This window comes from Chelonoidis abingdonii, chromosome 9, assembly GCF_003597395.2.
Source record: "Chelonoidis abingdonii isolate Lonesome George chromosome 9, CheloAbing_2.0, whole genome shotgun sequence".
In the NCBI taxonomy this organism is placed as follows: domain Eukaryota; kingdom Metazoa; phylum Chordata; order Testudines; family Testudinidae; genus Chelonoidis; species Chelonoidis abingdonii.
Genome location: NC_133777.1, coordinates 79629820 through 79644352, shown reverse-complemented (window position 1 = coordinate 79644352; position 14533 = coordinate 79629820). Strand labels below are relative to the sequence as shown.

At 46.2% G+C, this 14533-nt stretch overlaps 1 protein-coding gene across 1 annotated transcript in view; it reads left to right on the top strand.

The window, feature by feature from the left end:
* Positions 1 to 14533, top strand: part of IGDCC3 (immunoglobulin superfamily DCC subclass member 3) — a 166797-nt gene that overhangs the window by 110614 nt on the left and 41650 nt on the right. The window contains exon 6 of the mRNA XM_032766045.2: positions 11864 to 12029. Coding sequence (XP_032621936.1) covers positions 11864 to 12029 — 166 coding nt within the window. The remainder of the gene's footprint in view (positions 1 to 11863; positions 12030 to 14533) is intronic.

Here is a 14533-nt window from a genome sequence, read left to right as displayed (position 1 = left end):
GCAAGTGTTTAGAACGGCAACACAGCTGGCAGTGTGGAACTGAATGGTAATAATCCTCCCCTGATTACAGGCACTCACTTCCTCCTCAGGCTGGGCCTCTTGCAGCATCTCACACTCTCATCAGTTCACTCATTAACGGTTGACTGATGATATCCTGAATCTCAAATTATGCATCTCCTGTCGGAGTGGGCTAATTGAACCTTTCATGCTAGTGACAGGGAAAGTGCTATCCTTCCATGGTGGTGTTCGCCTCTCAGTAACCAAGAGTCACATGCTGGGTTCACAGCTGTATCTCTGCTACCAGTGCAGAAGTGATATCAGCTCTACAACTGATTGATCCTGATTACTCAATACATGTATTCCTTCCAGTGCTGAGCTATGGAGAGCACTCAGGTGAAATGGTGCCGGCCTCCTTTTTGGTCCCACTGGAAGAAGCTGAAAGTATGTGAAATCCTCTCCCTGTAAGCAATTGCTGTAGTTGCCACAGGGATATTATACTATTGCCAGCAGGGATGGCAGGGGGGCACACAGCAATTTCCCTATGAAGATGTGACCCACACAGTGGAAAAGCTTGGGAACCCTGACGTTAAGCATTTACTTCTGTGGCACAAAATAATTGAGAGTGGCTGTTGTCACAGAGTCCTGGGGTGATGTTTTGGAACTGCTCCCCACAAAGCCAGTTAGGACTTTGGGGAGCCTCTTTTCCCTTGGAGCAGACTGTCTTCAGGGCAAGAAGCTGTCACGGCTTCAGCTTCCTGGGTCTGACCTTGGAGCATTCAGCATTTGCCTCTCCGTGCACTTCCCACAGCGAGTCCACCCAGGCGGGGTCCTGGGGAAGCCAGAGGGTCCTGCATCCCCACTTTGCAGTCAGACGTGACTCAGCCAGCCAGTAAAACAGAGGTTTATTAGATGACAGGAACATGCCAGCCAGTTAAACAGAGCTTGTAGGTTCAGAGAACGGGACCCCTCAGCTGGGTCCATTCTGAGGCCCAGCTAGCCAGGCAACCCCGTCTGCCCTCGCTTCCTGTCCCCTGCCAACTCCCAACTGCAACCCCCTTCAGCCCCTCCTTCTCTGCTGAGTTCCTTTCCCAGGCCAGGAGGTCACCTGAACTCTTTGTTCTCCCACACCTTTAGCATCCCCTTGCAAGAGGGAAGGGCCTGGGCCATTAGTTGCCAGGAGACCGAGTGTCGGCCAGAAACTGAGGCACCCACACAGTATTCAGAGGAAACATTAAGAACAGCCCCACTTTGTCACAGCTGTAAGGTCAGATTTCTTTGTGTGATGTTTTTCCTGCGCTTGCACACTCCGAAATAGACACAAGGGATGCTCCCCATTCATCTTGAAAGTTAAAGGTGCTGAATAAAAGTGCTACTAATAATTCACAGCAGGAGTAAGGCAGATTCAGGTTTTGGAGCAGTAAATCAGCAACTGCTTGGAATGCAGCCAGGTGCAGCTACACAGTGTAAAGCCCCAGGATTGGGATAGGATGGGGGAGTGGAAGAAAAACAATTTAAAAGTACTTTGCATCTGGTAGGAGATCTTTTCCAAGAGTATGCATGTGGTAAAGGCTATTGAACCAAACATGGTAGGGGAGCAGAAAAGAGAAGTTTTAAAAAAAATGCAGCTAGTTTAAAAATCTTCATGAAAGTTGCACAAATAAAATCTTTCCATATTGCTGACTGCTTCCTCTTTAGCAACAACACGATAAGGAAACGGAATAAGCAAACTGTTACATAGCTGAACTAATTACAAAGAGGCAGCCTTTAAAATCACATTTTTGAAAACATGGGTTCCCATTCTGATATCAGATATGCTGCTGTAAATCCAGAGTTACTCTACTGACTTCCATTTGGGTTACTCTGGATTGACACTGGGGTAACTGAGAGGAGGATCGGTTCCTAGGTTTCTAGTGAAAGTGCTGTCACAGCCATCGGGGACAGCCTCCTTGTCATGGAGAAAATGCTTTTCCATTAAGAACTAGAAGATCAAAAGGGTCTATGAATATGAGGAGCTGGCAGACACAGCAGGGGTATCCAGCTCTGACTGTTGCTAGCTGAGCTGTATCTGGGAACTCTTTGGAATTCAGAGGTATAGCAAGGGTCATCCGATCTAGTGTTTAGTCTCTTTCTAAGGACTGAATCCTTCCCCTGTGGAAGCTAGTGGCAAAACTTCCATTGGCAACAGAGTTGTACCCTCGGTGTGTTCAACTGCTATAGCTGCCAGCAGCTTCTGCTTTATCTGAACTGTATTGTCTGAGTTTTCCCACTCAGAGCTTCAAGTGATTATTTTCAGAGAGGTAGCCATGTTAGTCTGTATCAGCAAAAACAAGGAGGAGTCCTTGTGGCACCTTAGAGACTAACAAATTTATTTGGGCATAAGAAACTGCCAAGAGTGAACAACAGAGACTGCGGATTTTAGCTTTATAAAGATATCAAAGGTGTAAGGGGAAAAACCAATAACAACGAAACAAAAGTCTGAATAATTTGGGAGGAGCTCTGCAGAAGTGCTGGGCCTCCGAAGCAATGCCCAATTCCCCACAGCATGATATTCCAAAGTGCTAATAAATAATACTTTCATTCCCGTTAACGTGAGGCTTTCAGCATGCTTTCCAGGCATAAATCAATTAACCTTTGTAATACCCTGTGAAGAAGGCATTCTTGTCCACGTTTTATAGGTGGGGAAACAGACAAAAAGAGGTTAATGTGATTTGCCTACTGTCGCACAATAAGTCAGTGGAAGAGTTTGGAAGAGAACCCAGGAGTCCTGACTCCCATTACTCAGCTTCAGTCACTAAGTAATGCTGCGTCCCAAAGATCTTAATGAAAATCTTGGTTGTAGGTTGGGTTAAGATCTTCACATTTGATGTCTTCACTCTCTATTTGAACACTTATTCTATTTCAGTGATAATTATCTTTCTTATTACAATCTCCCTTATAGATCAGCTAATACCATCTTATTATCGTCCAGGGACTTCTCCCGCCTTCAAAGGTTAGGGCCTCAATCTCTCTCTCTCTCGCTGCCTCCTCTATCCATTTAGAGTTCTTTGATCTCCTTTGTTAAGTCCCTGCACAGAAAAGTTTCCGTTTTCTTCTGGGATCCTAACACAGACATTTGAATATCACATTGTGCCATGTCGCAAGTGAAAGTCTTGTGAGGGGCTGTTTTAAGAGCAGACTGTATCTAAATACAAAATGGAGGGTGTTTGTGTGGGATGGATGAGATACACGGAGGGGTCAGTGTACGATCTATTGTGCTTTATTATGTGTTTGGTATCACATTCAGAGCCCTAACAAACTGATGGGCTCTGAATGGCCAGATGGTCACCAGTGTTCTCCACTCCACGCTTCATTGCCTCCTGAAAGCTATGGAGAAAAATGAGATCCCATCTCACAAATGATTGTCCATGTTGAGAACACATTTTAGAAGGCTCTTTTTGACAATCGCTGTCTTATATCTCTGTTCTCTGCTTTCAGAAATGGGTTTTGTTCTTTTGTACAGTGAATTCTGCAGCTCATACTCTTATGTGAGCAGTTCTGTTGATTTCATTAGCAAGGGATGCAGGATCAGGCTCCAGGTTAGAATTCATTCCCAGATGTGCTGCAGTTACTGTGTTATGTGTTGGAATTCTTGGCATTTTGATTGCCCCAGTTGTTGGCCCTAGCTAAGGAGCTCTGAGCACTTACACCCTAAATTCATGCCAGAAAAATGTGTTCAAGGTCTCACCATGAAAAGATTTGCATTGACTTCACCAGCTGTTGGATCAGCTCCATAGAGAAAGGGACATTTCCAAATTTCACATCAGGGTTTGGCTTTTGAAACTTCCCAAAGTCGGAGATATTCTGCCCTCTTTTTCCTCTCCAGTGTTTTGGTCACTTGCTGGTCTGTATCCATACAGATTCTCAGCCTTGGTCCTCAGTGGAAGCAGAATTTTACTTTGGATTATTAGCCGATCTCTCATAAAAGTTTTGACCAGTGATGGTGCCGTTTTCCCACAGTTCTCCTTCAAGTGGACTTCTGAAGTTCAGCCTCTGTTCTGATATTAAAACTCTGGGCCCAGTTTTCAAATTTTTGCTCTTTAGTGAGATGTCCACATCTTGCATTAGGATGCTCAGGTCAGTTTGTAGGTACATAAAATGGGCACGCACGCTGCTACTATGGATCCATAATTCAAAGCCTACCTAGGCAAGTAGGTTATATAGCTGTTAACCATTTTATGGCTGTTTGGCAGCCTGCATGAAATGAATTTGGGGGGCTGAGTCCAATTTCCAGTAGTATGGAATCATAGAAATGGAGGACTGGAAGGGACCTCAAGAGGTCATCTAGTCCAGTGATTCTTAACCAAGGGTCCAGGGCCCCTTGAGGGGCTGCAAGTAGGTTTCAGGTGGGCTATCAAGGAGGCCCAGCACTTGCTGGGGCCCAGAGTAGAAAGCTGAAGCCCCACCAAATGGGGCTGAAGCCCAAGGCCTAGAGCCTCACCACCTGGGGCTGAAGCCAAAGCCTGAGCAATGTAGCTTCGTGGGAGTCCTTGTGGTGTGTGGCCCCAGGCAACGGCCCTGCTTGCTACCCCCTAACTCCAGCCCTGGCTTTTATAAGCAGAAAACCAGTTGTTGTGGCACAGGTGGGCTGTGGAGTTTCTATAGCATGTTGCGGGGGCGGGCTCAGAAAGGAAAAAGAACCCCTGATCTAGTCCATCCCTCCACTCTGAGGCAGGACCGAGAATACCTAGACCGTCTCTGACAGGTTTGACCACAGTTCTAGTAACACCACAGCTGGGACTAAGTGACTCCGTGTTGGCAATCTCAGCCGAGAGACCAAGGCCTGAATGGGCCCTGGGGACTGAACTTCCATGTCCCAGCTAGATGCAGTCCCTCCATTCAGGCATGTAGGTACGGCACTGTGGGGAAACTTGCCCTATCACTGCATATGATGCATGGCACCTCTTGTGTTGCTAAGAGGGTGGATTATCAAAACGCCTGCACACTTCCAGCTCCCGTTGGCTTCAGCTGGAGTTGAGGGTGCTCAGCACCTGAGAAAGTCAGTCCCAAATGACTTCACGCTCCAGGACACCAAAAATACTTAGAAACAAAAAACAATAATGGCTGTTTCATGCTTAGCTTGGTGTGAGCAGCTGCTGGTGAGACAAGACATTCCCCCGGGGATAGATATGGCGCACCATAGATCTTCATAACATCACCATACAGCATAGCTAGGCACAGCCAAACCTTTTAGTGCATTTGTTTAAAAATTTTGGAGGAAGGTATTAAGCTTTATTGCTTTTTGATACATATGTCACACCTTTAAATAGTCATTAAAACCATATGATCTCTTCCCTGCCTCTGTGCTCGGGCCTCCTCACCACGGGTTTGATGGTACCACCTTAAATATAGTTGTGGATCTGGGTGAAATGGGTTTCTGGTTTTCTCCCCGCTATGGCCTTTTGTTGTGTTAAGGTGGAGGGAGTGGAGGCATTTGGGCAAGTGAACCTCCTCTCAGGTGAAGTAAGCATCCGCAAAATGATCCATCCATTATAAATGACAAAGGGGGATGTGTAGCGTGGAACAGAAGGACGCTGGTGTGGGCAGGGTAAGGAGATTGGGAATAGGCGGGTGTTTCAAACTGTCCACCTTCTCCTCCTAAACCCAGCAAAGAAAGAAAAATATTCAGTCGCTGTTTATTGGAAACACGTTAACGACTGGGCAAGGGAAGAGCCAGGCAACCTTCCACAGAAACCAGGCCCCTTCCTAATCTGTGCATGGGACAAAACAATCGTATCTGTTTTCTTAGGTTTTTGGAGCTCCCCCACTGGGAATTCCCAGTTGGTTAAGCACTGAATTCTGCTACCTCCTACACCAAAAAAAGGCAACAATTCCTTTCTTTCCCCTTCACTTGCACTTGCTCTTCCTTTGCAATAGGCTGGTCCAGCCCACTAAAGCGTCTCAGCAGCCCTGCTGCTTGAAAAACACAGGGTTACAGTATTAACAATTTACTGCAGTAACAACTCAGCTTTTTCCCCACCAGACCCCCCACATGAGCCTTTGTCCCCATCCTGTGCGAACAGTTTTCCCTGCTTTCTGTAGCTCCAGTTTAGGCGAATACGGAGGTACTGCGCATGTGTATCTGATACCGCTTGCCTCAAAACATTCCTCTGATCACATTATTTAGCTACACGGGCTGTATCGTTTGAGGTATAGTTTAGCAGAGGTACTATATCTGACGCTGCATGCGGTGGCCTGAATTCTGGTCTGCCCTGTGTGTGGAAGGAGGCATAGGGACTCTGATGCACCTGTCCGGGGCCTGGGCAGAGTGCTGCTTTGCCCGCTCCTCGCTACCATGCCCAGCATCTTTCTAAGGGTCCCAGGGTGTGTGGCCAAGGCCAAATTTTCCTCTCTCATCCCTGATTCCACTGTTGTTAGTAACTGGGGAATGCACGTATCACCTTTTAAAGGCAGCAGTAAGTGCTGCTGCTAAATGCATTCACCCAGCTCCCCCGCAACATTCTGCCTGATCTGGCCCATGCAGGCGAAAAGCCCCAGGCTATCTCCACTTGGCCACCAGAGCTCCACAACTCTTCCCTTCCCAGTGCAGGAGCCAGAATTTGGCCTTACGTTGTTAAACAGCAAGCAGGAGACTGCAATAGGAGCCTTGCGATGCCAGCCAGTAAGGACTGTTTCACAGGGGGCGGGAGTGATGGAGAGGCCGGAGTTGGTCCCAGAGGTGCACTTGGGCAGAGGTAATGGGAAGAGAAGTGGGGAGAGGGGGCTGCCAGTGTTGGGTCAATCTTGTTCCTCCTCTGGAGATTTTAAGCAAGTGGAACCTGGAGTCTGGCATTAGATCTGGTTTCGTTTAGTGAAAGAGCATAGCAGAGTGGGGACATGCTGAATCCAAGGGGATGGGTTTTTGAATGGCGACTAGTGTCCCTGGCTCAGTGCCAGTGGACACAGCTGTACGTTTGGTTCCCCTGGAGTAAAATACGAGTGTCCCAATTACTCCCTCTTGACACCAGCTAATGAGAGAGAATGAGACGAGAGAGTGACTCCAGAAGGTTTCCGCTGGATGGCTTCTTCCCTGTTTAAAAGATGTTTTCCCTTGAACAACTAGCAGGTTCAGGTTTTTTGGGGGGTAAAGGCAACAGGCCAGGTGGCGGGGTTTAATGAAACAGGACGAATGGAGTTGGAAGAAGTCTGTGTCCTCATTTGGTGTCTTTGAGTGCACCTGCAAAATGATCTGCGGGCTCCAACGAGAGCGGGTGGGCATCGAACTGCTTGCAGAATAATTGTGCTTGCAAAATTGCGCCGTCACAGAGGGGAGGGAAGGCTAAGTCACTGCTTGAAAATTAGGTCCCCACCGTGTCACGCTCTCTCTGTACACCACTTAAGCAATACAAAGTGATCGCTCGCTGCAGGGAACAGGGTCCCCCCCCCTTTGTCATTCTTCTACCAAAATTGTCCTCCATTTTAATTTAATTTAAAAATTAACTTGATCTAGGAGGTGAAAAAGTCGGGATGGGGGGAGAGAAAACTCACTGATTGGAATCTAAGGAAGTTTCAGCAGGAGGTGAAGCCGTGTCCATTAGCTTTCTAAGATTAGGTTCATTATTAGTCTCCGGCTCCTGCCAAACTAGCCTGACAATGAACTCCCATCAGTGGAACAACCCCTACAGCTCGCATAAGTCAAATGCTCCACTTCTCTTTGATTATTAAAAATGAGAGAGGGGGGCTTCTGTGAGGAACATTCTCGTCTCTTCAGTGGGTTTTTTTTTGTATTGCCGCTCTCAGTGCTTGCCATCTTTATGCCGTTGCTCTTCAGTGTCGGTACCTTTAGCTTTGGTTTAGCAGCAGTCAGGATGCCATTTTCTGGAACAGCTTTGATTGCGAAAGGAGTGGGGGGTTGGCTTTTTTTAATCCCCCGCAGATTCTATACCAGAAGTCGAATACACACACAAGAGTGCAGCTTTCTCCTTGATCCTGCTGATGTAACTTGGAGGTAGCTCCAGTGGAGAAAATGGAGCTGACTAGGTGTATAGGGTTTACTTGGTGGGGGAAAAGAGTTGGATCACCCTTTGGTCTTTTTCTCCCTTGAGGGGAAACGTATGGAACCTTAACGAGACTGATCGTTCTTGCACGGGAACAAACTACCAGTGTTTTCATCTCACTAACAGTCTTGTTATATGTATTGTGGTCAGTGCTGGCTCTCGGGATGCACCGTGTTACCGTACCCGCCTTGTTGGTGCCAGTCTCTGTTGGCAGAATTATTTTCCTTCTCTCTTTCTCTTCTTTTGCATGGAGGCCTCAAGCCGAGTTGTAAAATGAGGTGGAAGTCATTTCACTCCTACATTTGCATAGCAACATGGATTTGAACAAATTATTTCCCAGACAGGTGTGCAGCGTGCTCCTCCTGCCTCTGTCTAAATAATTGGCAAACGTCTATTTTAAACAAGACTTTTAACAGGCTGCTCTGGAGTCAGATTTCCCAAGGTTGGAGAGTTCTTAGCCTCCTACAGTGCTGTCACCTGCATGGGGATACTTCAGAGGTGTCACAGAGCCATTTCACCTCAGGCTGCGCTCTGATTAGCATCCTGCTAGTTAAGTAGAGAAGGACCTGATCTGTACAGGCCCAGGAGACTGTTTTCCATCCGTGTCAGTAAATAACAAACGGCCCAGCATCTATCTAGCCAATCAGCTTTGTATAATAGTGACCGTCCCCTTAGAATTTGAGCAACTCCGAAAGAGTAACAGCCAAACCATGTTATAGTGATGGGTTCTTCTATTCAAATTTGATTGGAAGGGGGAATGAGTGGGGAGAAAAATCACAAGAGACCAGTGGCCTAACTTTCTTCCCTGCATCCTGCAAGGCAGATGGGGGGAAATGAATCCCGTGGGGTATGATTTTTCAGCCAGGCTGCAATCCAGTCTCTGATTTTGCGGTGACAGTGTTGTGCATGCAAACATGCGTACGCACACAATTGGAGATATTCACTGAAAATCAGGCCCTGTCTGTATATAATTGGCAATCCTGCAAGGTGCTGTTAGGCTTGCAGAGGGTGATATATAAGCCAGGTAATAGCAGTGATCAGAACAATCACTGGACCAATCACCAAAGCCAATAGAAATCCAAGATCATCCCATTATTACAGTCCTCTTCAGAGAGAGAGAGAGGCTTTTTGTTCATGCAGGGTGAAGTTCATTCCTCTGCAGAGGGTCAGCACTACAGCTGTGCAAGACATAAGGCTTACATGCAAGTAATGAGGGCTTGTCTACCCTTGAAAGTTAATTCAGATTAAGAAAGGGTGTGAATTTAAAGCTCAGTAGCTATTCCAGAATAACTCCATGTGTGGTCAAGACCTTAGTGGATCATAAACCTTGGGCTGTCTCTTTGCACATGGAATGGATTTCACCCTGGCTGCCACATCTTAGGGAAGCCTGTTTATGTCCTAGATTTCTGGAAGTCCGGCGATGTAAGTGTGGGAAGGAAAGGAGATGTGCATCTTTCATGGAAGTACTTGCTAATCTCCTGCTTGGAAAATGCCTGCCTGTGCAGTGAGCGTCCCTCACTAAATAACCTTGCTTTTGTCAAAAATATTTCATGTCAGCAAGCCACTTTGTGCCTTTGGGCTATAAATTCATTAGACCTGTGGCTGTTGTTTGTTTGTCTTCCTAGTAACTTCTGGAGATTGCAATTGGATTTGGGTCTTAGAAGCAGCAATATGGAGTATACTATAGCTTTGCCCTTTGAAGCGTAACTGCTTGTATAAACTCAGCTATTCAGGCAAGCGTTTCAGGCGCTGTTTTCTGGATCCTAATATATTGCTCTATTCTGATAAATGATTTTAAGTCTCAGATGAGCTGCTTGGAGGGAGGTGAAATAATTTCCTCTTAAAATCTGGTGAAAAGTCAGAAACGTTTGTGACTATTATGAACTGAGTAGCAGTTAGAACCGTTCTGGCTTCTGCCTCCAGGAGTTCTGGGTCCCAGGCTGAAGACTTGGGCATACAGGGGCTGTGAACCTGCAGCGAATGGGAATGTGGTGAGGAGAGAATGGCCAGCCAAACTTTTGATGTGTTACTATTGTAAAAACATGCTTTATGTAGCTGCCAAAATGTTTGTAGCTCACTAAGAGAGCATCATCTAGCGGAGAGTGTCAGGAGTCTGCGTTTCCATTGCAGATGTGCTGCTGACTCTGGGCAAGTCACTTCACCTCTCTGTGCCTCAGTTTACTCATCTTTGAAATGGGGAGAATGTTATTTACCCTCCTATATAAAGTGCTTTGGGATCTCTGGGTGAAGACCTCTGCGTATGAGCATATATTCGTCGCTGGCTGGCTGTGTATAGGGTAAAGAAATGAATTCCCTTATTCATCTGTCTTATTTACTTGTGTTGCCCTCATCTGTCTGTCTTGTTCCACCTCTTGGCTCTTGTTTTATACTAAACTGGGAAGTTCTTTAAAGCTAGGAACAGCTTTTTGTTCTATGAATGTATAACCCCTGGCACAGTGGAGCTCTGGTCCATGACTGGCGCTCTTACACATTACTGCAGCACAAAATAATCATATTTGGAATGGTATTGCCGGAAACTCTCATAACTATTTGTTTCTTTGAGTGAAGCAATGCTGATCGCTAACAAACTCCATACCACTCCACAGCCAGGCAGATGGAAATGAATGTGGCTCATTTGAACTCCATTTGCACGTATACTGGCAAACTCTGCAGCATGCTCCAATTTCCAGAGTGATTTGTATAGCTGAGGAACTTGTGCTCCCGTTTAGAGAGAGAATTGTGGCAATATTTTGCATTTGAGCAGTGGAAAGCTCTTTGCTAACATTAAGTAGACCTCGCGCCATCATTCTGAGTTCGGTGGCCTGGTGTTTGTTGTGAAGGTGGGTAAATGGAGTCTCAGAGACAGCTTGCCCAAAGACACATTTGAAGTCAGTGCTGGGACTAGAACCCAGGAATCCTGACTCCATGCCCAGCACTCTAACCACGGCGCTTACCGTAGAGTGCAAAGCTATGGTATCATTTGCCATTCCTGGCTGTGTGTGGGCTAGGGCATGGAAGGATGTGAAAGTGGCACTGGAATGATACACACTATATTTTGGGGCTCACACTTTCAAACAGGACTGCAGAGCTGCTGATCTGGCACCTTTCATCAGAGCTCATTTCATGCAACATACACAATCAGTCATGAGGAGCAAGAAGGAATGAATCTAACACTCCCCAGCACATGATATTAAAAAAACATATTAAAGGGCATAATTCTGGCTTTTGTATTTCATCCCTGTGTTTGAATTCATTCAGATCAATAAAGATCCAGCAGGGCCTTTCTAATGGGCAGGATTCATTTGTAATGATCCTTCATCACATGGGCCTTGTACCAGCATAGCAGTGGCCCAGAGCCATGGTACCATTGCAGCAAAGCCATGGTAAGCAGGCAGGGCTTTGTGGTTCAGAGCAGCCTAATATAATAACGTGCCTTTGTGTAGACAATCAAGCATCCAAGTCCCTTAAAGAGCAGGAAGGGGACACTGTGTTTTTAAACGACTAGCCCACCTGGCATCAGTAGCTCATGCAATTACTGAAAATTCCCTCTCCCCGATTAACCATCCCAGCTCTATTCTTTAGCTGGTTACAGTCATGGTTACAGATGGGCAAGCACAATCTGTAGTTATCTGTGGCCGACACACGCCTGTCAAACCTGCCAAGCTACCTCTGGAGCTGATAAACCATGGTGATTTTCTTTCATCAGCCTTCGCCGCGCTCACAAAATAGGCTCAGGTTATTTTACACCAAGTGATTAGAACAGGCTTGGTGCCAGGGCAATGTTGGCTCCTGGCAGTGTTCCTCATGCTTCACTTTCCTTCCCTTCACAGCCCCTGCGGAGTTTGTGCAACACCCTCAGTCAATTTCCAGACCTGTAGGGACAACTGCAATCTTCACCTGCCTGGCCCAGGGAGAGCCTCCCCCTCAGATCACCTGGCTGAAGAACGGGCAGATCCTAGAACCGACTGATCACATCAAACTGAAGAATAACAACAGGTAAATCAGTTGGCAACAGATTTCAGCCTCATTGAGTTGGGTGGCGAGACGACAGAAAGGTCGGTGCTGACATGAAACGTACAGCCAGGGTGTGATACTGCACTGATGTAAATCAGGAGTAATGCTACTGAATTCAATACATTACACTGGTGTAAATCGGAGCAGAATTCTTAGGTGTCGGGAACTTCACCAACCCCTAAATAATCATTTTTGGAAGTGTGCTGTCCACACAGACATTTATTTAGATACAGACACAGGATTGATATGGGCAGCAGAGCAGATGAATTTCACCCATGCATTACGATAGTAGAGGCTTATTTATTAGGAAAGCATAATCCCTTCATTTTTAACGGGGGTTGTTGAAGTCTCCCAAAGCAACAGTGACTGACAAGCCTTTGCAGTGATGCTACAAATTCTATCCCGTGCATTGGTGTATCTGTGTCTTAAACGTCCCCTGTTCTACTGGACGATAGTTATATGAGCACTCCCAAGACACTTCCATTCCTGCTCCTTGATTGCTTTTGGATAGCGAAAGCGGTAGCTCAGAGTGAGGATAGAGCAGAAGAGATTGGTCACTTTCACATGTGCTCCCGGAACAAGGGGACACTTGTAACGCAAGGCTCTCTGACCTGCCGTGCAAGAGGAAGCTGAACTGAGGGCCATTATTAGTAACAATCAGGGCTCCAGTGGTGGTGGAGAAGGAAGAAACACACTCTTCTTCCTTTATTAAAATAGAGCAGCTAATTATATAGCAAAAGGAGACCAGAAAGATGGTCTTGTAGTTAAACACTGACATAGACCCAGGAGACCTGGGTTCCGTTCTCGTCTCTGCCTCTGACTCTTTGTGGGAAGTCACTTAGTCTCCCTATCTGTAAAAAAGGCATAATGCTATTTTTCAGCTTCCACTCTTTGTCTGGCAAGCTCTTCAGAGTAGGGACTGTCTCAGTTTAAATGTCTGCACAGCTCATAGCATAATAGAACCTTCTTTAAAGGTGGGATTTTTTTTTAAAATCACACTATAAAAATGGTGTTCGTTCTGAAAAAAGACTTTATGGAACTTGCATCAGGGGGTCCCCTGGTTTTGGGGCATCTCCATGATTCCTACCCTGGGTTTGTTCAGTTCACAAATAAAAAGATGTTTTTACTAACCAGCCCTGCAAACTCAGTCAAGATCTGAGAGCCAAGCTGGGTTCTCGGCTTGTGTGTAATTACCATAACCACGGGGCTGTAGGCCAGCTGCTGCCCTCGGTGACCTCTGTGCAACTCCCTTGTTCTCAGATTCTAGCTTCAACTACACTTGTCCGGTTTTGTTGCCTTCAGGGAGGTGGCATGGGTGTAACTGAGGAAATAATTTAAAAGCAGTAAAGTTGCAAAGGTGGGCCTGCAGTTTGAACGTAAGCCATGATACAACAAAACACGGAAGTGTGTGCTTTAGCCTCCAACCCATAGTCTTAAAGTCAAGCATGTGCTTGAGTGCTTCCTTTAGATCAGGACCTTTGTTTAAAATCACGCCTGAAAAATGCTACCCCCAACTCTCTGTTGGTTCTGCAGAGCTGATGGGAGAAAAAGACTGTCGCTGAAGTAAGCAAAGATGGCTCTGAATACACATTGGGAGCAGCAGCAGCTCTGAAGAACTCTGAGCAAACGCCAGAGCTTGTCTCTTTCAGCAGCCAAAGTTGGTGTAATAAAAGATATTTTCACACAGTCAGTTCCCAGAATAGAATCACACTTCAGTCTGTACCTTTTGATCCCTGATATACTCAAGTTCTTCTGCAGGCAGCCCTGTTTGAGATAATATTGGCTTGGTAGCAGAGTTTCACTAAATTTAGGCCTTTTATCTTGCCGGGGAACACTGTTTTCCATGCTAAAATACGATCATGTTTGTGTTGCAGAAATAATATGGTGGGATGCGCTTAGTGTGAAATTACAAGTTGACAGCACAGTTTCTATGGAAATAACATGGAACAACATACTATGAAATAACAGTAGCTGTGCCATACATCTAAATTATCAGCAGAGCTTTATGGTCCCTGGTGTGATATAACTGTTACCTGTATTATCTGTATGCAGGAATCCAATTAACACAACATTGGTTGAGAAAATCCACTTCCTTCAGTTTTGTGCATCAGCAAAATGTTATGGTGGCATTAGCTTCTACTTCCTGGGAGAACGATGCTTTTGTTTTTTAAAGCTTTATCATAGGCGGCAGGTATAATAGGCCAGGGGAGATTACTGATGAACCCGGGAACCTGAGTAGCTCAGCCACCTCAGAACCTGCAGGACGCATATAAAAAGCTCAGGTTCTTCAGGAACAGCTTTTGCTTTTCCCACTAGGTGTCTTGAGAGGGGAGGCGTGACATGGCATGGCATGGTTCCTATTAGGCAGTTTGGGCCAGCTCAAGGTGGCTGGAGCTGGCCTGGGGTGGCTTGGGCTAGCCCAAGGCTCCTCTGGCTGCAGGTGTGTGTGTAGTTCGGGGGGCTCGGGGCTTCAACTGCTGGGGGGG